The following is a 24,942-nucleotide window of genomic DNA, read 5'->3' on the forward strand; positions in this document are numbered from 1 at the left end:
AAGATCAAGTACCAAAGTGCCTGCAAGCTTGAGGTGTTAATTATAGGGAGTCTCCCAAAAGACTTAATGCAGTGTTGGAACTTTTGCTGAAGGGGAATTAAGTCTACTGGTGCAGCTGCTAAGCAGCAGAGACCATAGCTGAGTTAAGACGATCAGGGATTTGTTTTGAAGAGACCAACTGAGTTTCTAGAGTCAAGTGATTACTTGTTAAGTTTATATCCCACTTTTTTTTTCTTTACATAACATTCTCTTCAGTTTTTCCTGAAATAATCCTGCTTTGATGTAAGTTAGGCACAGAGAAAGCTTGATTCACTCAAAGTCACAAATTGAAGTGGACGTGAACCAGATATCACTTGCCGCAGTAAATTTGGCATGAATGATGTCACAGGAAATTGAAATGTCAGGCAAACCATTTTATATTGCCTAATTTTTACTGCATCACAGGACACAATGATCCCCGTCTTACATTTAAGTTTTCATGCTGATATTCTCTGGAACTTCCTTCCATGCTTGTCTGCTCAGCAGACGTTATTAAAAAAAGTATGTTAGCTACCTTGCCATTCTAATCATTAAAACAGGGGCTTAGTTAGCAGTAGTCCCCATTAATATTGCAGACCTCCCCCCCCCACCCCAACAGTTTGTTCAGTTTGTTTTTATAGCAGAAGATTAAATCCTAGACCATGGAATTATCTCGCCTTTGGTTCCTCTCTGGTGATAGAGAAGAGCCAATTCAAAAGCTGAGAGTTGACAGATTCATTATACCAGCTTTTATATTTGTGTTCCTCCACACGAATGCATAATCATCACTACATCTTTGTGTGTGTGTGTGTGTGTGTGTGTGTGTGTAGGAGAGAGGGGGGGGGGAGTGAGAGAGAGAAAGAGAGAGGAAGGGAGGAAGGAGTGAGAGGGGGAAGGGGGAGAGAGAATAAGCGAGAAGGACATGCTCCACCATTTTGGGAATAATTTAACAATACATTAATATTTTTGCCTTTAACTTCTTTCCAACAATGTAATTCCCCATAGTAATATTTTTTTTTTTTTGGGGGGGGGTGGGGGAAGAACCACCAGAGGATAGGCACTAATGTTACTTATATTGATAACATCTCTAGCATGTACAATAACAATAACCAAACTTTCTGGAAACATCTGCTGAGTCTAATAACCCCTCCCCTAGGGTTCCTCTGTTCTAATTGAAGCTCCTCTGTTCTAATTGAATTGTGCCCAGGCAGGTGATGGTGTTTCTCAGCCTACTAATGCCAGTCAGGCATTATATTTCATTTCATTTGCATCAGAGCTCAGATTCCTGCCTGGTTAAGCTATCATTTGACTTAAAAACATCATTTCCCACACTAAAAACAAAGCCTTGGTATATAATTTCAGTAGGCTCAAGGAGTATTCTGCAGTCTTCCTTATAACCAGGAAAAATAGCTGGCCCAGGTATAGGTAGTTCTTGACTTATGACCACAACTGAGCCGAAAATTTCAGTTGCTAAACAAGACAGTTTGAGAAACTGTCACAAGTCACTTTTTTCCACTGTAACTTCAAATGGTCACTAAATGAATTGTTATGAGTCAAGGACTACCTGTGTGACCTCTAGTTGGTAATCAGTTGTTTTTTACAGTAACTGTTTATCTTCTGAGTTCAATGTCAACAAATTGATGTGTTCCTAAATGTAGAAGCCATGGAAATTAAAGTAGAACATTAGATAAACTATGTGTTGCAAAGCCATCCTGAATATTTCCAGTTTTTTTCCTTGATGGTACTGCTACAGAAGCGCCCCAGTTGCTTAAGAAAGAAATGTTCCTTAAATATGCAATTGTCCCAGAAACATAGAAAATTAATTGCAGAAAAAGACTTACTGGTATATCAAGTCTGCCCTTTGAGGTTTTTTTGTTTTGTTTTTAACTTATTCTTTTTAATTATTTTTTTTATGTTTTATTTACTTCTATATATTATTGTAACAACGGCCCAACCATTCTCTTTTCTTAAGAAACCAAGTTGAGAGGGGAGTTTTGTGACTCTGAAAGGATAGCTGTTCATACTTGTTTCCTCCAAAAGATGGAATTGTATTTCCAAATAAATTATGCAAATAGAATGCACTTAATGACTCAAACCCTTTTATTAGTCTGAAGTCAAGTCTTTAAGGTTTTGTGGAGGTGGAAACAGGATGAAAATGATTTGTTGAGGAAGAGTAAGAGGATTCTGGTGATATAATTCAGAAAAGATGTGTGAGTATCATCCCCATGTCGTTTTCCTGTCACCACTCACATAAAAGGCAGTACTGTTATTATTTACCCAGGGCAAAAATAGGTTCATTTAATCTAATGAAGTTAGGTTTAGGCTGTCTCCAGACTGACCTATTTGGGAGGTCTACCAGAATTAGGAAAAGCGGTGTTTCATCAAGGTATTTATCTCACCCTGCACTTCTGAAATGAACAATCTCTTTGTCTTCTTGTCATTGGTTTGAGCCTGGCTTGGCACATAAGTGTGGATGTCCCTGCCTGCCAATACAAGAAATGATATATTTTTGTTCGTTTTCTTCTTTTAAGTTTAATGGAGTTAAGGCATTTATATGTCTAGTCATATCAGGGAAAACCTGAAGCTTATTCTGTGATAATGTGAGAAAGAAAAGAAGGAAGGAAAGAAAGAAAAAGAAAGAAGGAATGAATGAATGAAAAGAAAGAAAGAAAGAAAGATTTTAAATATAGGAATTCTAAACTCTGCAATACAATTTCTAAAAGAGTGGTGGTTATGTTAGTCTGCTCCAATACAGTTGAAATAATATTTTCTGATTCTTATAAAGCCTAATTTTATGGGATAGAAATAAAACCTGGATGGGTTTTGTTTAGTTGGTTTTATCATTTGCACAGCACCTCTTTCCAATATTCAAAGAAATACTGGGTGACTCATAGCACAATAAAAACAAATGAAAGGACAAGGCAGCAATAACAAATAAAACAATATTCTAAGAATTACAAAAAGATCACATAATTAAAACACATATAGGTTGTTCCACAGCAATGAGCCAGCATGGAAACCAGAAATTGCCTCTAATCATCCTTCCCCCCCCCCCAAACATTCTACAAAGGAGTTGTAGTCAGCTGCTCTGTAGTTGGAGGACTATGTCTAAAAAGGCCTGAATTCAAATCTCTGTTCACTGACATCCTGGGGAAGGGGATGACATCTACAACATGCTCCTACTGTGGCCTGCTCCTACTTCATGAGCAGATTCTAATCACTTTTTTACTTAATACCTTTAGAAACCACCCGACCCAAAACAGTTTTGGGCATTTAGAGGAGAAGGTCTTGAATATAACTTGGACCTCGGTAATAAACCAGCTTCTAGAATTCACCCAGAAACAAACCAGAAGCAAGTGCAGTTACTAAAAGCGTTGGAATTACCATAGCTTTCATCTGTCAGCAGGTGGGCAGCAATATTTTGCACCAGGTATATCCGGGAGCAGCCCGATATAGACAACTCTAGTAGTCTAGGTCAGTGGTTGTCAAACGTTTTAGTCTCGGGATCCCTTTACATTCTTAAAATTATTTGAGGGCTCCAAAGAATGGTAATTCCTGTGGGTTTTATCTGTCAATATTTGCTGTATTGGAAATTTAAATGGAGAAGTGTTTAAATAGTTCTTTATTTGATTTTGCAGATCCCTTGACAAGATCTTGGGATCCCCAGACCACCCTTTGAGAACTGTTTGTTTTGAGATGATGAGGGCTTGAGTCTCTGTTCAGTTGAGCTGCTTATCTTGCAGTCTATTTTTTATGTTCCTTGTTCAAGAATAGCCATTTTAAACTTGGTGATGCTGCATATTGGGATATTAAAAATGCTGTTTTGTTCTATTTTGTCATTTCTTTTTGTACATAATTTTTAGTAAAACATTTCAACAAGAATATAAAAAACTAGCCCAAACATAAAGGGAGAGGGGAAAAATTAGAAAAAAGCAGAAAGAGCTAGAGGTAAAATATAGAAAATAAACAAAAAGGATCTTAAGTCGCTTCTGATATTCTTCAGAGCATTTACAAGTACAAATACATTAGCCACTCTCTCCAAAGTTGCATCATGTTTTTCTTTCTATAATCTGGCCTGTCAAAACCATAAATCACAAATTCATTTTTTGTTCTTGGGTGAGATTTCCTGTTCCATTTATGCAAGAGCTGTTTAAAATGAATGCAAGCATATAAGTTCCTTGTTAACTTGCTTACCTGTGCTTTTAAAAAATCTTTTACATTTAACAAGAGAAGTATGGGGAAGTAACATTAATCACAATTAATTTAATTTAATTTAATTAAAATAAATGAAATGTTATTCTCATTCAGACTGATTCCACATCATTTAGGGGGCAATTGTGACCTTTAGTCAAGAAAATGTTGTATATCCTGATCTAGGTAGATTGGTTTTGCCTTCATAATGTAATTTTGAACTAGGAAACAACGGTGGTGCCTGCTTACATACAGTTCTTCAGTGAAATTGCAGGCTCATATATAGCCTTTGATTAGATTAAGAAGCAAGTGCAAAAATCATTTGGGAACCATTTAGACAGCAGCTTATCTAACTCAGAGCAAAAATGCTTCTTTCAAAAACACTCAGCAAAATCTAATTTTATCTGATATTTAAAACAAATCATGAGAAACAATTCCATTTTAAAAGATATGGATGGACGGACAGACAGACCTTTTCTGTGTACACAACGGCACACATTAAAATGAAATTCAGATGCCTTCTCTCTATGTGTGTGTGTGTGTGTGTATCTATCTATCTATATCTATCTATCTATCTATCTATCTATCTATCTATCTATCTATCTATCTATCTCAGTCCATTTTGAATACACGTGCTCAAAAATGTGTTAGAAATAAACCAATCGATGCACTGTATGTAAATTTATGAAGAAGGATATTTTTATGTTTTTTGTGTTATGTTTATGTTTATTTTGTTATGTATGCTTATGCTTGTTATTAAAAAATAAAATAATTTTATTTAAAAAAAAATGTGTTAGAAATATTAGTCCCAATTAGCTCATTCTGGGGTGTATCTGTGAAAATCTAATTGCACAAAGGAGTATTAAAGCCTAAAAGGCCCAGTTTGTCTACTAAACGCTGAGGAGTGATTGTATTAAATGCCAAACTAAAATCGACAAACGGCATTCACACATGAGTTTTTCTTTCCTCTTAAGAGCGCCAAGCTCAGATGGAGAACAACAGAGGAAATAACGTCCTCTGTGGAGCGATTTCCCCGGTGAGCAAACTGAAGCGAGTCAAATGATGGAGGGAGGCTGGCTAGATTCAAGTACTTTTATCAGCCTTTTCCAAACGTTTCCCCATGACGGACATAAGTGCAACCGGACGATAATCAGAGTGGTGAAGGAGGGGAAAGACAGATGAATCATTAACACTGTGTTATCCTTCATTTTTCAGGTTGATGGTGGCAACTTGAAGCTCATCCAGGGGTGGATATAAGAGGAGAGGGTGCGGCCTATGCCTGTGAAGGATGCTGAAGAAAAATAGCCTGATTGTCTGGGGTCTGGTGCTTTTTGTGGCCTGGAACGCCCTGATCCTTTTCTTCCTGTGGACTCGGCCACAGTCTTTATCGGACCATAGCCGCTTGACTGAAGAGGTGATCCGACTGGCCCAGGATGCCGAGGTAGAATTAGAGCGCCAAAAGGAGCTCTTACATCAGATCTACCGCTATAGTTCACTCTGGAACAAACGGAAGGCCAAAACCCTCCGCCTGCCAGCTCCAGTGTCGGTCCAGCCTCCCACAACTGCGCTCTCGCCCCATCGCAGTCAGATATCGCCCGATGCTGTTTTGCCTGTGGTGGTGATTGCCTGTGACCGCAGCACAGTCCGCCGTTGTCTAGATAAACTATTGCATTACCGTCCCTCAAAGGAGCGATTCCCCATCATTGTAAGCCAGGACTGTGGACATGAGGAAACCGCTAGAGTCATTGCCTCCTATGGAGATTCTATCGTGCACATCAAGCAGCCCAATTTAAGTGACATCCCTGTGCCTACTGACCATCGCAAGTTTCAGGGATACTACAAAATTGCTCGACACTATCGCTGGGCCTTGAGCCAAGTTTTCCGGACTTTCAAATACCAGGCAGCCATTGTAGTGGAAGACGACTTGGAAGTCGCTCCCGATTTCTTTGAATATTTTCAAGCGAGTTTCCCACTTCTACTGGATGACCCAACTCTTTGGTGTATCTCTGCCTGGAACGATAATGGCAAGGAACAGATGGTGGACGTTGCCCATCCTGAACTGCTCTATCGTACTGATTTTTTCCCTGGTCTGGGCTGGCTTCTGCTGTCTGACTTGTGGGACGAGCTGGAACCCAAGTGGCCCAAGGCTTTCTGGGACGACTGGATGCGACAGCCTGAACAGCGGCAGGGCCGTTCATGCATCAGGCCTGAAGTGTCACGCACAATGACTTTTGGCCGTAAAGGTGTGAGCCACGGTCAGTTCTTTGACCAATATCTGAAGTTCATCAAGCTCAATGACCGTTTTGTGCCTTTCACCCAGATGGACCTTTCTTACCTCAAGAAGAAGAACTATGAGCACTCGTTCTTGGCCCAGGTCTACGATGCCCCTGAACTGCGTGTGGAAGAACTACAGGGGAACCAGCACCGGGAGTTGGGTACTGTCCGAGTGCAGTACACCACTCGTGACTCTTTCAAGGCCTTTGCAAAAGCCTTGGGGGTTATGGATGATCTCAAATCAGGAGTGCCCCGTGCTGGGTATCGGGGCATTGTCAGCTTCCTTTACCGAGGCCGCCGTATTTACCTGGCTCCACCTCCTGACTGGACAGGCTATGACCCCAGCTGGAGTTAGCAGCTGATGATTTTTGAGCATGTTGGACCCCATCGGGGAAAAGGGTGCTTGGGGAGGGGTGGGGGGTGGCGGGGCAAAATGCTGTATTTTCTTCTCCTGTGTGGCATTCAAGGTGCATTCCAGGAATGAGGATTGTTTTGTGCACTTAATTTGGGGGAGGAGTTAATGGCAGGAGGGACGGGTTACGGGGTGGGGTGGGGGCATTCCAAAGCCCCAACATGGTAGGTGAGAAGGAGCATTCTGGGTTCTCTGTTCTCTCCCCAGTGCCTGCCTGCCTTCTTGACATTGCTGCCTGTCCGCTGATTAGATCTTTTGGTGGCTTGTCCAGATTGGTGCATTTTGAGAATGCTAAACCAAAGGAGTGACCCACTGAAGTGTTCCCAGTTTCGTTGAGGTACAGCAGGCCAGAGCAACTTGTGATCTCATGAGGCAGATGTAGTAACTCCTCAGTCAGGTAGTAGTAGCCACAGACTTCGTACATATCTTTAAATTCTAGCCAAGCAAAATGGGGAGGCTGGTTAAGTTGCCGAGAAACTATGATTCAAAACCGGCACACTGCGTTCAACTCACAGGTAAGCTGCAGGGAGAACATAACAGGTTTTTTCCCTCAGCTCTTGGCTGCTGCTTCACATCTCACCTGGGCACCTGTAAGGTTTGGAAAGCAGGAAGTTCTTTTGGATGACCATTGAACCCTGAAAAGGACCATCTTTATTGACCATATTGGCCATTTTTATGTTGATCTCTTAGATATCCAGATTCTTTAACCCTATTGAATGGGACAGTGGAGATAGAATGTGCACAAATGACAAACTTAATATGATTGTCACTCAGATGAGATGGAAAGGAAGACCAGAGCCTCTTTTATTGCTTTTACTTGGGCATTAGGGCAGGGTAGTCAGAGAGCATGACCACGTGCTATCTTTTTATAGCTCCATGCTGGGACCTCTTTAGCTTAAAGAGCTAAAGAGCTCTTTAGTTTTGGATGGAGGTGGGCATTTTCTTCTCCTCCTCTTAAGACCTGGTTATGAGATACCTGAAAGGTACTGACTTTGCAGCCTTCTAGCCAGTGTGCCTGCTGTCAAATGGTCCTTTCTCTAAGCACAATGTGAAATGTTGGGCTGCAAGTGGGCCATTCAGTTTGAAAATGGCACCGGGGGAGGAGGAAGGCCCAAGGCGACGCAGTCATGATGCATGAGGGAGCATTCAGACCTTTCAGCCTCCACTTGTAACCTGAAATGATAGAGGCTTCTGGTAGATCTGTTTAAGGGAAGCTGACCGATGGCTTGATGTTGGTGCCATGTTCTCTTCCCAGGTTTATGAGGAGAACTTGCCCAAGGCTGCCTTAATTTCCCTGGTGTAGGAATTCCATCCAGATCGAAGGCAGACTGTGCTGGTGGCTCTGTTGCATTTTTAATTGCTGTTTTCTTTTCTGAATGGCCATATTGGAATTGATCACTGCTACCTATTTAGAACACCGTGGGCCCTGAGTGGAGGGAGGAGACTCCTTGAGGCCTCGGAGCATCTCGTGAGAAGGACTTCTTCAAACAAGGAGTCCCAGCCTTATTCAGTGGGGCAGAGTCCAATCTTCCCCATTCTTGCCTTTGGGAGTCGCCCTTGAGCTTCTCCCGATGCCACTTTATGAGGCAGGCATGAGGAAGCGACTTCGGACCTCCTTTGCCCAAAATTTAGACCACACCAAAGGGTATGGCATTATTTGAATGCTTATGACTATTTTCTCTCTTCTGTTTTTTTTAATCATGTGTAAGACCCCCTCCGTGATGAATGGAGGAAGGAAGATTGTGTTTTGGCATTCCGCTTCAGTGAGGAGGGGAGGTTTTTCCCTTGGGCAGATAAGGGATGGTGCCTTGGGGAGACTGCTTTGAGTGGTTTGATGCATCTGCTTATGTCCTGAGATTTTTTCCTTTTGAAAAAAAAGAAAAGAAACTAATGCCGCAGAGGAAGAGGCTCTCTGAACAATAAAAAAGACCTACTGTGATCTGCATCTGGAATGTTGATAATTTGGACATGTTCATCTACGTTGATTTCACTTTAACTCTCTGCAAGAGACTACCGTTTTAACAATTTTCTAGGTCAGACTTCCATTTGAAAAGAAATATGTAAAGTAGGGCAGAAATGTGTATAGAACACAAATGGAAATGTCTCCATGGAGAACTAAGATCTTTCGGCATGATGTTACTCACCTTTAACAACTTCCGGAATATACATGCGGAAATGTAATCCGTTTACAGTGTGGTCCCCATCAGAACCCTTGTACTCTACCTTATCTGGATGTGGAGGGTGTGTGTGGAGGAGAGGTTTATAATGGAAAATTGGGTATATTTTTTTGGCAGGTTATTTTAATCCCTACTTTCAAGGTTTGCTGGATCCCGGGTGAAAAATTGCCATTTTTAAAACTAGGAATAGCAAGAGAGCTGTTCTTACTTTTAGTATTATGCTCTGGAACTCAGCCTCGATGTCTCAGTTTGCAAGTTACATTGCCATCTCCTTTCAGTAGAAGGCAGCTACTGAACTTACGGAGGAAGGGAAAGGAAAATGGAAATATCTTTTCGAGTCCCTTCCTCCTTTCACTTCTGTCTTCTGGTGCTCAGTCAGCCAATCAATCAATCAGGGAAATGAAAATAGGAGGGTAGAGATAGTACATCATGTTTTTTTTTCCCTGAATCCTCAGTTCTGTGTAACTTAATCCACGCCATCTGCAGCCCAAACTCTCTCCTTTGGCTTACTGTCTGTGTTCGTGTTTTGTCCTAAGTCAACAATGAAATGATCATATTTTCCATTCCAGTTTGTGATTTTGATGAAACAATTAGAAGATGCTCAGTGGAGATCCCAGCAGAAAGGAAAACCCACCAGCAGCTACCATTTTTCTCCCTTTCTGTCCTGAGCTGCCTTCTGTTCCTGAAAATATCTCTGCTGAAAAATAAGTGTCACCACATCTGGATGTTTGAATCAAGATTGTTTGATGGAGAGACACTAATTTTATGTTGACAATTGGTGAAAAGAGCTTAAAGAAGCAAAAAGTTATTTTACACAATAAAATAAAAACCGTTCCTTTTCAGACAGCCTGTGTAATTGATCTCATGCAGCAAATTATTGCGTTGGTAATGCTTTAAGTGGAATTCAACAAAGGAAAGGGGGGCATTATCTCTTCAGAGGCCTACACAACCATTTGTTACCCGCCACTTGAAACAGGAATAACTCCTGGCATCTAAAGTGGCGGTCTTTTTAGGAACATCAAATATATATTTACATCAAATGGGATCAAGACCCTTTTCTCTGTTGTTAGAGAGTACGGGACATGGGATAATGGGTTTAAGTTACAGGGAGACAAATACCAATTATTTTCAAGCAATAGCAATAACACTTAGATTTCACAGTGCTTTACAGCCCTCTCTAAGCGGTTTACAGAGTCAGCATATTGGCCTCCAGCAATCTGGGTCCTCATTTTACTGACCTAGGAAGGCTGAGTCAACCTTGAGCCTGGTAGGATTTGAACTGCCAAATTGCAGGTAGCTGGCAGGCAGCAGAAGTAGCCTGCAGTACTGCACTCCAACCACTGCACCACCGTGGCTCTTACTAACATTTTTTTCCTCGCATTTTGATAGGGCGAACTAGTCAAAGAACCAATGGGACAACCATCTCTTGAGGATGCTTTAGAGTTTGGGTTGCATTGAGCAGAGGGTTGGACACAATGGTCCAAGTGTTCTTCGATTTTACTTCCAGGTTTATGAAGATGGATGAGAAGAATCAAAGGTCCCCTTCAGCAGTGGTTTTCAAACTCCGCAACTTTTAAGATGTGTGCACAGTCAGCAAGGCTGGCTGGGGAATTCTGGGAGCTGAAGTCCACACGTCTTAAAGCTGCTGAGGTTGAGAGACTCTGCCCTAAAGCAACAAGGAGAATTCTGTCATGGAAATCCCAGCACCATTCACTTTCCTTGCTGACATTTTTCCAACACTTTTCAACCTCGATTTATGCAAAGCCCTAGATTATTATTAGCATTATTATATAATCCAGCTCCAGGATGCTTCCTTGCATTTCAGTACTGATGTGTTTAAACAAAATATATGGAAGGACTTGTTGGCAGCCGGTGTTGTTTTGTTAAGCAAAACTATATCTTCTATCAAAAACACTTAGATTTCCTCCAACTTTTTATTTGATGGGGACATGCAATTTGAGAAATAGAAAATTGAGAAATTACTGCTTTCTGAAATTCCCGCATTCTAAGCTCCTCAGGTTCTATGTACATTTTGAATGAGCATTCATTTAGTATGAATGCTGCTATTTATATTGGTAGTGCAAATGCAACACAACAATTCCACTTGATTAACTTTTTATGGGATTATTTCTTGGTTAGTCCATTTCAAATTGAACAATCCAGATAACTGCATTTGTTTTGCTTCTGATAAATTGCTGGTGATAAATTGCTCCAGCAATTTCATTTTTTAAAAAATTATTTGCAGAATCCTGTGGAGCAGCAACTGGTAAAAGGCTAGTGGTAAAGCCATTCTCCCTTCCTTGTAGATTTTTCAGAAAAAATACCTATCTAGCACTGCTTTTAAAGCTCTTAGAAAGTGCCTGAACCTTTTATAAATACAGGTGTGGGCATTGGGTATTAAAAATTTGGCAAGTAGACTAATGGGATCAGCTCTTGTGCGTCAGAATATGTACTCTGAAAAGAACATCCAAAGAATAAATAGTTGTGCAATGCTCATTGAATTTTTTACCCTCACATTTTTACTCTTCCTGGTGGCTGGTTCAGATACTGATTAGCAATTAAACAGAAGAATAATTTACAAATCCAGTGTCAGCCAACTGTCTGCAAAAGAGAGAAAAATATGTTACTTTCTGGTAGTACTGAGAAAAAGAGACAGAATCATATGTATGCCTAAGAAAATGAAGAAAAGAGCTAATGCACTTCCCTCTTTCCATGTTCACTGTCTCAAACTAAGCCCCAGAGAGAAGTTCTCCAAGCAGATGTTATGCTATTTTTTGTTGACAACTAATAATAGTTTTGAGAGCAAGAAGGAGAAGGAATGTCTAGTTTTGTTTGCTTGTTCCTTTTTAAATAAGGAGCCTGGATTTCATTTGGAGGGTTAGATAAAAGTCGAATACCATATCTGAAAAGATTGTGAACTCCTGGGATATATTATAAAGATATGGCAAGGTTAGACATTCACTAGAAGTGAAGTCATGCACTTGTGGCCCACTCACTAACCTAAAACATGCATTTCAGAAGATTGTTCCCATATGGGATCCTATCTGTGTTCCCAGCCCTTAAATTGCTGAAAAGCAATACGCCATGGGAATATGCTGCCACAGGCCTGGTCTATGGGCTTTCTATGGGCAACTGATTGTCCACTGAGGAATGCATAATGCTGGTCTAATAACGGTTAATTGTTGTCACCTGAAAGGGATAGGCTCTGAACATATATGGAGGAGACCAAGAAGTTTCTCATTTCTCTTTTTGAGTACTATTACCTATAGAACATCCTTGTGGTGGCTTCTTACCCTCCTAGCCTTCCCTAGTCTTTCAGGGGTAAGCCACTTGATGTCCTCTGGATTTTTGTTTTTACACTCACCATTAACAGTACTTCTTGAAGTTGATGGAATGAAGCATTTAGATCAGCCTTCCTTAGCTGGTGCTCTTCAGATATGTGGCCTTTGACTCCCAGAATTTCTAGCCAGATGTCCATTGCTACATGGAGACTATGTATGTGGAAGCTGCCAGATTAGAGAAAACTAATCTGGACTACAAAGGGAAGACTGGTATTCCTCCAAATAAAGATGCCCAACTCTTTGGCTGCCACAGTTAATCACTGGTAAGGACTGCAGTCCACAACATCAGGAGAGCCACAGATTTCTTTCCGGGTTTCTACCGGTTCTGTCCACCTCTGTAGAACCGGTAGCTCTGAAGAGCAGCAGACATAGAACCAGTTCTATGTCTGCTGATGTTTTTGCCTACCTGCCTGCCCGGGCTCTTACCTGACCTTTATTTCCTGCTTTTTCAACTTCAGCTGCCAGCTGCAGTTAAAAAAGCAGGAAAAAAGTGCTTTTTCAAAGGCTGCTTCTCGGTACACAGTGTGCTGATGACAATTTAGCGCAGGGAAGCACATCGTAAATAACCGAACCTCGTAAATCACTGAACTGGTAGTTAACCCTGTCGGATCCCACCCCTGCCTAGAAGGTACCCATTGATTTACATATAGTCCTTAGTTAGCAACTGCCCCGTTTAGCAACTATGCAAATTTACAACAGTGCTGAAGAATTAGCTTTACAGCCAGCTTTCCAACTTAATGACTGTCTCAGCATCTACAATCACACTATCATCATTCAGGCACTTCACAAATGTTACACATTTATGATGGTTGCTGTGTCCCAGAGTCGTGGGATAAGCCATTTGTGAGCTTCTGATAGCCTTATGCCCATTTGGCTGACTTTTCATAGCAAATCTTGATTTTAGAGCAACAGAATAATTTGAACCTGGACATTTGTGCTTTGAACAAGAAGTGTGGATTGATTTGTTTCTTGACTTTTCATTATTCTCAGGAATCTCCTCCAATGTGAAAGTTCAAAGTACTTGTTCCTGTTCCCTCAAAATACAAATTGCACTTACACAAAGAACACCACTGCTTGTACCATTCTGATTTTTGCAGGTATATTTCACATTGTGGCATTTGAATATTTCTCCCCCCAAAATATTTTATTGCTTTGTACCTAATCTGTGACATATTTCTTGACTTCTAGTTTTTTTTCTGTTGATAGTCAAATTTATAGAAGAGACTATTTGTAGCTCAGAGTTGAACTGTGGGGCCCTTAGTGCTTTCTGAGCTTGGTGTTCTTGCAGACATTCATTACCCAACTAGGTAACATCATCAGTGCTAGTAGGGAGTGGGGTTTGCTATCATTTTATAAACCAGTGGCTTGCCCTGGCAGTTTGGCAGTGAACTGTCTGCAAGAAAACAAGTGCAGAGAGGAAGAAAGACTCCACGGCCAAACTTAAATAGCAGAAAATAGAGTATCTACCACGGATACACAGACACATAAATATTTAATATTGGACTAGAAGACCTCCAAGGTGTCTTTAAACTCTATTATTCATTGTCAATTCTAAGAGCATTGCTGTTCTTATCTTTTATTTGGTCGTCTTTATATTTAAAGAAAATGAAAATGTTTTCATTTGAGGTTTTTTTCCACTGAGCTCCTTGATTCTCCTCACTAGTATTTGCAGATCATTCGCATTTTCAGCTTTGAGAAGAGTGTCATTAGCATAAAACAGGTTCCTCCAGTTTTAAAACCACACTCATCTTCTAATTCATCTTCTGTCAATGTATATTTAGCATAACGTTTGAATAAATAAGGAGAGAACATGCAGCCTTATTCTCACATCCTTCGGTGATTGAGGAACTAGCTTGTTTTGCTCTGACTCTGGCATTCTGTCCTATGTATAGGTTTCTCATGAGAACAATGTGACCTTCTAGGACAGGGATCTCCAAACTTGGCGACTTTTAAAACTTGTGGACTTCAACTCCCAGAATTCCCTAGCCAGTCTGGCTGGCTGTGGAATTCTGGGAGTTGAAGTCCACAAGTCTTAAAATTGCCAAGTTTGAGGACCCCTGTTCTAGGATTTCCATTTTCCTCGGGACATTTGAACTAACTGACACAATGAAAGGCCTTTGTGTAATCAGTGAAGCATATGTTGGCTTATTTGTGTGTGTGTGTGTGTGTGTGTGTGTGTGTGCGCTATTCTTTGACTTTTTCAATTATCCAGCATGCAATAATGTCTCTTGTTCTTTGGCTTTATATAAATCCAGATTGAGCATATGTCTTTCCATTACAGCTCTAATCTGTGTTGAATTTTCATAAGCATTGTTTTGCTAATGTTTGAAATTAAGGCTATTGTATGATGTTTATACACTGTGTTAAAATCTTTTTTTTTTTAATCGAATTGCTATGTAGGCAGATCTCTTCTAATCTCTTGGCCTACTGTGTCATTCTTTAGATTTCCTGCCCTAATTTGTGTTTTTCTGTGGTTTGCCATATTTCTGTAGATATTCAATCAATTAGTGTAAATAGTACACCAATAGTGTAAACTCTGGTCTGGAACTTGCCAATGAGACTCAGAGCTTCCAAGTGATTCCTGGTTTTATTTTTTCCTGAAAATGATGAGTCATATGCTCGAGATTGTATCATGAAAAATGATTGGCTGTTTTTTTTTTCCTGCTTCAGATTGTTTTTTTATCAGTTCATGATCTGTTGCACAATCAACTCTTAGTCATGTCTTTGCTGTTATAACTGGACTCTTTCATCTCCTTGTGGTAATAATTTAATCAACTTGACTATACGCCATCTGGTGCTATCCAAGTACATAGGCATCATTTGGATTGATTGAAGACTGTTAGTAATAAATTGCATTGGTAAGAAAGTGATAAGTCACTCTCTGGTTTCATTTTGGTTACTTCGACCATATAGTCCAACTACTTTCCTCCTAAAGATTTCCAACTTTGGTATTCAATACCAAAATATAAGCTGGAGAACTTACATGTTTTGTTGGTTTCAGATTGAACTTGATTAATAATCAGCCTCGTTCTCTTCTACAGCAGAGGTTGGAGCATAAACTTGGATAAAGATAATATTAAAGGACTAGCCCCAAAGTCTATCACTGACTGAATTGTAGCTGACTGCCATCTTTGCAAAGAAAGAGGGGACGGGCATCAGAATATATTATTCCTGGATGTTAAAAACTATGTTCCTTCATTTCATAATCCATCATATCCATCAACATCTAGAACTGTGCATATATTTAAATGTTCCCATTCTGTGCAAATCTTATCTAGCACAAAACTCAAGGCAACATATGAAGATATAAGACACAAATATATTCCAAGCCCTGGTGATCTATCTCTCTTTTTATCCAAATTAGATTTTTTTTTAAAGGCTGCTAGTGGTTTCTTTTTTTAAAAAAATAAACGTGTTTTTTCTCTTTTGGCACATGGCTACTCCAGTTGAATCCTGGGAAAGCAACACACATACACAAACACACAGTCCAGTGGTGGGATTCTAATTTTTTAACTACCGGTTCTGTGGGCGTGGTTTGGTAGGCATGGGGTGGCATTGTTTAGTGGGCGTGGCTTGGTGGGCATGGCAGGAGAACGATACTGCAAAATCTCCATTCCCTCCCCACTCTTGGGGGAAGGTTACTGCAAAATCTCCATTCCCTCCCCACCCCACTAACCTGCTTTCCAGCTCCGTTCTCCTATGCAAGCCAATCAGCTGGACTCGGGAGGCAGAGAAGAGATGGGGGCAGGGCCAGTCAGAGGTGGGATTTGCCAGTTCTCTGAACTACTCAAAATTTCCGCTACCAGTTCTCCAGAACTGGTGTGATGACCCGTAGTCTCTCAAAATAATCCCAAACCCCAAACATACATTAAAGTCCGGTAAAGCCTTCAACTTAACTTCACTGTTTTATTAGACACAGTTTAAAGTCACAAAAGTAAATAATGAGGCAAAAAGAAAACCAAAACAAACCTCATTGACTAGAGCTCTGAAGCAAGCCAAGATAACTAATCATAAACTCCAGGAAAATAATCGGGGAGAGTCCATGGGAAGAACACCAGCAAAGATAAACCTCTTTCAAAGTAAACACTAAACTTTGACTCCAGCAATTCTGACTACGCAGTTACAAACTTATATACATAGCTCCCTGCTGCAAGCCACGAGGAGGATCATGGTAATCTCCTCCTGAGTAGACCTCGCTTTTCCCTGATCCTCTCTTCCCTGTATGACCTAGGATGGATAGGGGATGGGCCTGGATCCTCCTCTGATTGCTCAGCTGGCCTCTGCCCTTCTCCAGCCTCCTCCACCACCTCTGGAGCCACACTCCCACTCCCTGTTGGCTGTTCCTCCTCTTCCTCAGAGTCAGTCTCCACCAGGGGCATGACAACTGGTCAGAACCTGCTGAATACCACCTCTGATACACACACACACACACACACACACACACACACACACACACACACAGAGCTGATTTGCCTTTGCAAGGAACACAGAGGTTGCATTGCTGTTCTACAGGGTTTGCAAAAAGTGAGTGCTAACCAGGAAGCCTAGCAATCATTCTGTGTGAATTGTACACCCAACACCTCACAATTCTCTATCGCATTCAGGAGTTCAATGGCAAGTGGCAGTCTCCTGCAAGAAATGTTGCAAAGACACTCCTTTAAGTTATGAGAAATGCTCAAAGAGGAAATGGGCAGAGGAAAACATCTGTCTGTCTGGCTGTCTTCTCTTCTGATGGTCCAAGCAACAAAAAAGGCCAGGGCCAATTTTAAGAAGTAGTTGTCAATCATGCTCCTCCAAAAATAGGGTACTGTGAGAATCAAGGATATCGCTTATTGATCTATTAGATTCGATAAGTCCTATGGATGATAGCAAGCCCCAGAAGAAAGAGACATGGACCAAAGTTTTCAGCTAGGATGGATTCAAAATATACCAGAACTATTTGTAATCCTGCTGAGCCATTGCTAACAGTGAAAACATATTTTGCAAAATATGCACTTGGATGGATAAGTTTAAAACAGGAAGAATGAAACTGTTGGAAACGAGGAACTGCAAGTAAGTTACACAGGTGTTTAAGGAAAGTGACAGTTAGTGAAGTTATGAAGTGTGTATGTGGATAGAAGAAAAGTATAAAGAAGAGGATTGGAGATCAGCTCGGGGCCTTTTGATTTATGGCAGTCCTTGCAGGACCTGCTATATGTCATTGGACCCCATTGCAATGGCTTATTAATGTAAGTGTATTGCTGCTATTATATCTTTTGTGTCTATTCATTTCTTATGTTCCAAATTGTTAGAAACAATAAACCTCTGATCTTAAAGTAAGAATGTTTGTTTGTGTTGCTGTCTGTTTCCTATTGATATTTTTTTATGGCAGTACTTTTTCTCTCCGTATATCAGATCTGATTGAACCACAGGGATCTCTGCCATTACCAATTCAAACTAACAATTCGGTTAATCACCAATTTCAGACCAACACTGGATAACTAACTGAGGAGCTGGCACTTGGATCAGATGACACCTGGGAAGTATGAAAATCGTTGAGTTGAGTGTGCACAAGTACAAGATCCAGAGACACTCTGAACAAATGGGGCTATCCAGTGGCTTCTGTTCATTGCGATTGTGACATGCAGACTGTTGGAAGAGTTATCCTTCTGGGTTCAGTTCCAAGTGGGGAAAAAGACATTGGAAACATGGAGGCTGTTTGGAAAGATGGTTTAATGGTGGATAGGAGCACATGGCTTGGAGCTCCAAAGTGAAAAGGGACAATCACATGCTTCAAGATGTTGGGTGAAGGAAAAGAAGGGGCAAGATGCTGAGACCCTTAGTTATATATACCCTCTGTTGGGCCGCACCTTAGTGTTTCCTGTTCTTGAGTAAGAGATGTATCCCATTGGCTGTCAAGACTCCCAGGGGCGGGGTCTTAGCTAACTTTGTAGGCTTTGTCTGGACCACACGGCTTCACCTGAGTGTTGGCTGATACAATCTTCCTAGGCCAGGTGATGAGATGGGCAGAGGCCTTTGTTATGTAGAATACTCTGGCCCAGGCCTTAATGGCCCGCCCATTAATAAAGGTGTGGGGGGGTGAGCTTCTGCCTCTCTGAGTTTTTACTTCCCTTTTAGGGGAAATATTCTGCCTTTTTAATATTTCCTAGGATATTTCATTTTTCTAGGAGAGGGGTGGGTGCTAAGTTCCTACAAGACAACACACACACCTGCCCTTTGTGTCCTGATCTGTGTACACATGGGGACCTCGTGGCAGTGTGACAGAACTCAAGGTTGCTAGTTTCTGGGCAAGATCTGTTTAATTTGTACCTATTTTAATCTTGTATTTTTTTTCATTTTATGTCATCTAGTATGCCTTAATTGTGAAGCTTCTGACACAAATAAACAAACCAATTCAGAAGAAGCTGCCTTCAGAAAGTATGAAGAAATGGGGCGGGGGGGGGGCGGGGGAGATGGATACCTTTGCGGCTGGAGAATATTTTTGATTCTTTACCCATCAGAATTTATAACGCCTACTCCTGGGCAATCTCTATCCGCCCTCCTCCCAAAAACTAATAAACTTGAAGCTACTTTAATAGTGGCGCAACCCTACCACGTTACTAAATTTAAAAAGGGGGGAGGGAGAATAGAAAGCGGATACAGGGGTTGGACCTTTGCAACCCCAAGCAGATGACTTTAGGGGTCATCGGACGAAATACCCCTGAATTTAAGGCAGTCTGTGGGGATTCGGCACAAAGGAAGCAGAGAGAGCACTCTTTATGTTTAGTTTATTTTTATTTCTTTATTTTATTTGTTTGTCAAACATGTACAAGATATAAGTATGAACATAAACAAGAACAAAGGGTGTAAATACAGTTCAATGCGGACAGTAAGACATGGATGGTAGGCACGCTGGTGCACTTATGCCCCCTTTAAGGACCTCTTAGGAATGGAGTGAGATCCATGGTAGACAGTTTGAGGTTGAAGCTGTGAGGGGTTGAGGCTGTAACTATGGAGTCGGGTACAAGCAGGGGTCTCCAACCTTGGCCTTGTGGAGTTCAACTCCCAAAATTCCTCAGTCAGCAAAGCTCATTAATTCGGGGGGTTGGTCCACAAGTCTTAAAGTGGCCAAGGTTGGAGACCTCTAGGGTAGAGCATTCCAGGCATTGACCACTCTGTTGCTGAAGTTGTATTTTCTGCAATCGAGTTTGTATGTTTGTATCGGCTTACCTTGAGTTTGTATCGGTTATTTGCCCATATTGGTTGTTTACCCGTGTATTATTGTGATTGAGGCTGAAGAAGTCTAAACTACTGAATTATTATCACAGTACACAATAATTATAATAATAATATACTACAATGTCCTACCAGCCAATGACTACTTCAGCTTCAACCACAACAATACAAGAGCACACAACAGATACAAACTCAATGTAAACAGCTTCAAACTCAATTGCAGAAAGTACGACTGCAGCAACAGAGTGGTCAATGCCTGAAATGCACTACCTGACTGTTGTTACATCCTCTAACCCCCCCCCCCCACTCCTTTAACCTTAAAACTAACCACCCCATTCCTAAGAGGTCTGTAAGGGGCGTGCATAAGTGCACCACCGTGCCTCCCGTCCCTGTCCTATTGTCCCCATTTATTCGTACCTATTCCCTGTGTTCTTACTCATGTTTATACTTATACCTATTATCTTGTAAGCGATTGACAAATCAAATCAATAAAATAAATATTGTGATAATAATTCAGTAGTTCAGGGCTATGGTTGAAAAACGATCGCTGAAACCGATATGTGCTTCCAAGCAAGCGTGATACACGCCAGGAAAGCCTAAAGGAAAAAATGGAAGCCCCCCCCCCCATCTTAAGTAGCCCTCGAGCACCTTAAAGGCAGGTGATGGGCAGCGCCCCAGGACAGCTCGCGGGATCCTTGCCCTTGAGCCACGTGGGAGGCGCGGAGGCTTCCGGCTTTGTTGACACCGCGCCCTCTGCTGGAGGAAAGCTGGAACGGCAACCGGTTAAGTGGCTTCTAGGTGAGCGAAGTTGCAGTTATTTGTTTGTTTGTTTATTTGTTTATTTAGTCAAGCGATTATAAGATAACAGGTATAAGTCTAAACATAGTTATGAATAGGACAGGAACAGTAGGCACGTTGGTGCGCTTATGCAGGTAATTAAAGTTTGTTCCCGGGAGGCTGGATGGATCTCGCCAAGTATACTTGTTTCGTTGAACCCACAGGCACACACATTACACGTGTTTCTTGCTGCCACGTAATATGGTTTTGGAGCACGTTTAAAACCTTTTCCTGCGGGCGGTTCAGTTGGATCGTCCTTTCTCGACTTGCGGTTCACGCAAGGCGCTCGCCCGCAGCTCAAATCAGTGCCAGCCACGCTCATTGTTTCCCGAATCCTGTTTTTATTTATTTATTGCATTAAAAAAAAGCCCTCGCAAATGAATCGGAGTAAAATACTGTGCAAAACTGAAAACAACTGTTTATATTTTCTCAGACGCCGTGCATCAGGATTATCAATCATGATTGGACTGTAGAGTTGGCTTTAGAATTAGAAAAGATATATTATATCGCTGTAGGAATATGCTTGGGTAAAAAGAAATAAGAGAAATGAAGTGAGAAAGAGGTGAAAAAATATATAGCCCGGCACTTCCTATTAAATGAAATATATAGGAAACCACCCGAGGGAGCTGCCATGTTCCTTCGATAGCTCAGCTGGTAGAGCGGAGGACTGTAGAGGCTCTAGTGTCAGTCATCCTTAGGTCGCTGGTTCGATTCCGGCTCGAAGGAGATTTTTTTTTTACTCTTACTTTAATTCCTTGGTTGAGCAAAACAGAAGCCGATCGCTTTGAACAGATTACGCTTTGCATCTTTTTTAAAATTAAAAAGTATGATCACCACGTATTTCTCGAAGGATGCGGGGTTTTTTTTTAAATGAGCCCTTTATTTCTATGTTTTCTCAGCCTGATCCTCGCGCGTTGTGATCTGAATTTATGTTTATTTTGAAATAAAAAACACTTGGAGCGCAACCTGTTTGTTTGTTTTTTTTGCTCACACGTGAGAACAGAGTAAACGAACAGCCTCAAAAAAAAGTTGCGGCTCAGCGCTGGAAACACGCTTCGTGATTGGCTCCTACAGACCAGCATGAGCCCTCCTATTGGTTGCTTAAAAGATAGGACGCCGGAGTTGAAGCTGACCTAAGGAAGTTGGTGCACTCATCTGTAGGCTGATCCCAGTTGCAACCTGAAATCTCTGACTTGCAACCTGTTCACACGTAAAACGCACACGCGTGGAGAGTTTGAAAGCTTGCAGGCACTTCTGGGGCCTTGGCTTGACCAAATGAACTTATTACCTACTTGTAGTTTTTCACACGGATTTTGCTTTTGAGTGAGGATTTGTTTCTCTTTAGTCCTAAATCAGAAAAACGGTGGCACTGTTTCCGATTCACAAAATGTATTCAAAAACATGAACTTGCACCCAACTTCATTAGGTGCATTTCAGTACAATTTTGCCACCATAGACTAACATGGCTCTCCACCTACCTACACAATGTCTTAAATGATGCATAATACTAACCTCAGGGTCATAACAAGCCAAGATCAAAAGAATGAAGTGTGTATCCTCACATTACCCAAACTGCGAAACCATTAGGATGTGACTTGCCTTTGTGTGAGGCAAATCTCACCAATTTTGAAACCACTATGTAGCTATTGACGCTGCTATGAATGTTACAGATCATTTAAGACTAAGGAGAAATAAATCATTTGTTTGCCTCCCCATGTTTTTCCATCATTAGTGACCAGTTAATATTTGTGTTTTGAATAGTATGAAGATTGTGGCACATATAAGGTTTAATTTTGTTGAGTGATGTCACAGAAAAATATCCAATGTTATTGAGACTTTGGAAGTTCTTTCTTTTTCTGTGTAATTTCTGGAAAAAAACGATATAGGTGCTTTAAAGAATGACAAAGGTGCTATATAAGCCATTTGCTTGCTATAAATCTGAAGTACAATATAGGGAACTTAGGATAGAATTCAAGAGTTGTGAGTCTCTCCTATAACCTGTTGGATTAGCTTGTTCTTGCTAATTGGACTGGAAAATGGATTGTAACTGAAGAGATTTGAGCAAAGCTTGTTCATACAATCTAATATGGAGCCAGTATATTTCCATCAATGTCCATTTTTTTACCAATAGTATTTACATTTTAAACATCCAGCCTTCTTTTCTTTTTCAGTCTGCTGCCACTCAGTGGACATTTGTAGGCAATTTCTGTTCAGAGATGCTGCTTGTGTGCGATACTGGAAGCCTGCCCTTCTACCATATACAGCCTCTAAAACAGGGGTCCCCAAAACTTGGCAACTTTAAGACTTGTGGACTTCAACTCCCAGAGTTGAAGTTCACAAGTCTTAAAGTTGCCGAGTTTGGAGACCTCTGCTCAAAAAACTCACAAAACCATTCAAAGGCAGTAAAGGACCCAAATGGTGAAAGCCTACATTTTGCTGTGTTTTGAACCAGAAATCTTGTACATAAAATACAAAGTTCCTTGTCACTGTGCTGCTTCAGTACCGATTAAAGAATTACTGATTAACTTTATCCCTTTTGTTTAGTTTTACAGGTAGTTCTTGACTTACAATGGATCACTTAGTGACCATTGAAAGTTATGACAGACCCCCCCACCCCCAAAAGGCACTTGTGACCCAGTTCCAAATTTGTGACTGCACCCCCTCCCCTTGGTAACCATCCCACATTTATGGACATTTGCATCATCCTGCAGTCACATGATCACGGTTTACAATGCTTTCTCTAAAACCCAGCATTTACTTTCAATTTTGGAAACACTCCATAGTGAATAGTGGAACACTGCTGTTGTTAATTGGGACAATGATTCATTATGAAAGTAAGTGCTGGTTTTCAGCAAAACTGTTGCAAAATGTGGTCATATAGCAGTGGGATGCTGCAAATGGCCGTAAATGCAGCCATGTTGCCAAGCATCTAAAATGATCACTTTGTGGGGATGGGGACAGAGTGTTGGAACTTCAAATTCAGGTTTTAAGTAGCTCCAAGGTAGGTCTGCCATAACATCAAACAGTTGCTAAGCAACCAGTCATAACTTAGAATAACTTTATTGTCACTGAATGTACACTAATCAGCATACATTAAAATGTAATTTCATTGCATTCAGCTCTCAGAGGATTACTACCTCCAATATACACTACATAAACACGACAATATAAGTTGAGGACTATTTGTATATTTTTTTATCATAAATAAATGACACTACAGTAGAGCTGCATGTATATATTGGAACCATTTGAATACAGAATGCCTGATGCAGTTTAGCTAAGTTTATAAAATATGCTTGACCCACTTGGATAAAAACCTAGCGGATCATCTGTACAACCTGGTGGACTCTTTGAACAGAGATTTGTTCTTTGAAAGTCATTTTGCTTGATGCTTCATATAGTTCAGTCTGCTGTGCAAACACAAAACATTGGTTCATTAGGTAATCAGGCAAACTGCTAAGTCTTCTTCAGTAATTCAGCTGTGTAAATAAAGAAGACAATAGACTAAGCCTGGCCCATTGCCAATTGCTGTGCTTTGTGCCTGAGCAATCACCTCAGAATAGGGTGTCTCTGCGGATCTGAAGGGTAAGGAGTGGAGTGCAGGCATAGCACAAGACAATATCCAGCTTGCAAGCAGAAGATCCTGCCAAGTGATCTAGACTGGAGAAGGATCCCCATAGTTGGATCCTTGTTTTTTTCTTCTTATCCATGATTCATTGAAAGTCACGCATTCAGTCAACCCATAGCTGGTTTTTGCATGGAAAGCGATGCTTGAGAAACAGATGATATGTAGACTTCTGAAATCTGCTCTGACCATTTGCTGAAACTATCATTTTGAGATAGAAAATTAGAACAAATGAAAAATGGGGATTTTGTTTTTTTAAAGATCAAAATTGCTTCTCCACTCAAACATAGGAACCTCTCATTCCCCCTTCCCTTTATTTTACTCCCATTACAACCCTTAAAGCAGGGGTCCCCAACCACCGGTCCCCAGAACAATTTCTACCGGGCCGCCAGTTTGCTGGGCGCCGCCATCTTGTTTTGATGAAAAAGTGCTTCCGGTGAGCTTTTCCGGGTAGAAAGCGGCGTTTGAGTGCTGAAAGAATCCTCGCGCCTTAGTTTCATCGAGGGGAGGGCAGCTTTGAACAAAACTAAGGTGCGAGGATTCTTTCAGCACGCATGGCAAGGCGAGCCGACCGCCCCGAAGCCATCGCGAAGCCCATCGACACAGGTACAAAGGAAGAGTTGAAGGTGGCGGGGAGAAGTGGGGGATGGCTGGCTGGCCGGTCGCTCGGCTCGCCTTGCCATGCGTGCTGATGCCAGTACCGGGCCGCGGATGATTTTGTGATGCCGGTACCGGGCTGCGGCACAAAAAAGGTTGGGGACCACTGCCTTAAAGGATTGTCTTCGTAGAACCACAGTTTTCTTGGTTTACAGGTAAGCCGTGGTTTACATGTCAGGTTTTTATTTTAAGTTG

At 41.2% G+C, this 24,942-nt stretch overlaps 1 protein-coding gene and 1 non-coding gene across 6 annotated transcripts in view; both read left to right on the plus strand.

Annotated features, from left to right (window-relative positions):
- The window catches only part of MGAT1 (alpha-1,3-mannosyl-glycoprotein 2-beta-N-acetylglucosaminyltransferase), a 36,990-nt gene extending 27,076 nt beyond the window's left edge, over nt 1-9,914 (plus strand). For all 5 annotated transcript variants that reach the window (XM_026720709.2, XM_026720708.2, XM_087928624.1 and 2 more), the window contains one exon: nt 5,425-9,914. In XM_026720709.2, the coding sequence (XP_026576494.1) occupies nt 5,498-6,838 (1,341 nt within the window). In that variant the 5' untranslated portion in view covers nt 5,425-5,497 and the 3' untranslated portion in view covers nt 6,839-9,914. The remainder of the gene's footprint in view (nt 1-5,424) is intronic.
- Nucleotides 9,915-21,101: 11,187 nt separating this feature from the next.
- On the plus strand, nt 21,102-21,191 carry TRNAY-GUA (transfer RNA tyrosine (anticodon GUA)). The gene is given in 2 exon segments: nt 21,102-21,138; nt 21,156-21,191. It is a non-coding gene; the product is annotated as a tRNA-Tyr (tRNA).
- The last annotated feature ends 3,751 nt before the right edge of the window (nt 21,192-24,942 follow it).

This window comes from Pseudonaja textilis, chromosome 2 (assembly GCF_049901715.1).
Source record: "Pseudonaja textilis isolate UNSWEBS1 chromosome 2, rPseTex1.2, whole genome shotgun sequence".
Taxonomy (NCBI): domain Eukaryota; kingdom Metazoa; phylum Chordata; class Lepidosauria; order Squamata; family Elapidae; genus Pseudonaja; species Pseudonaja textilis.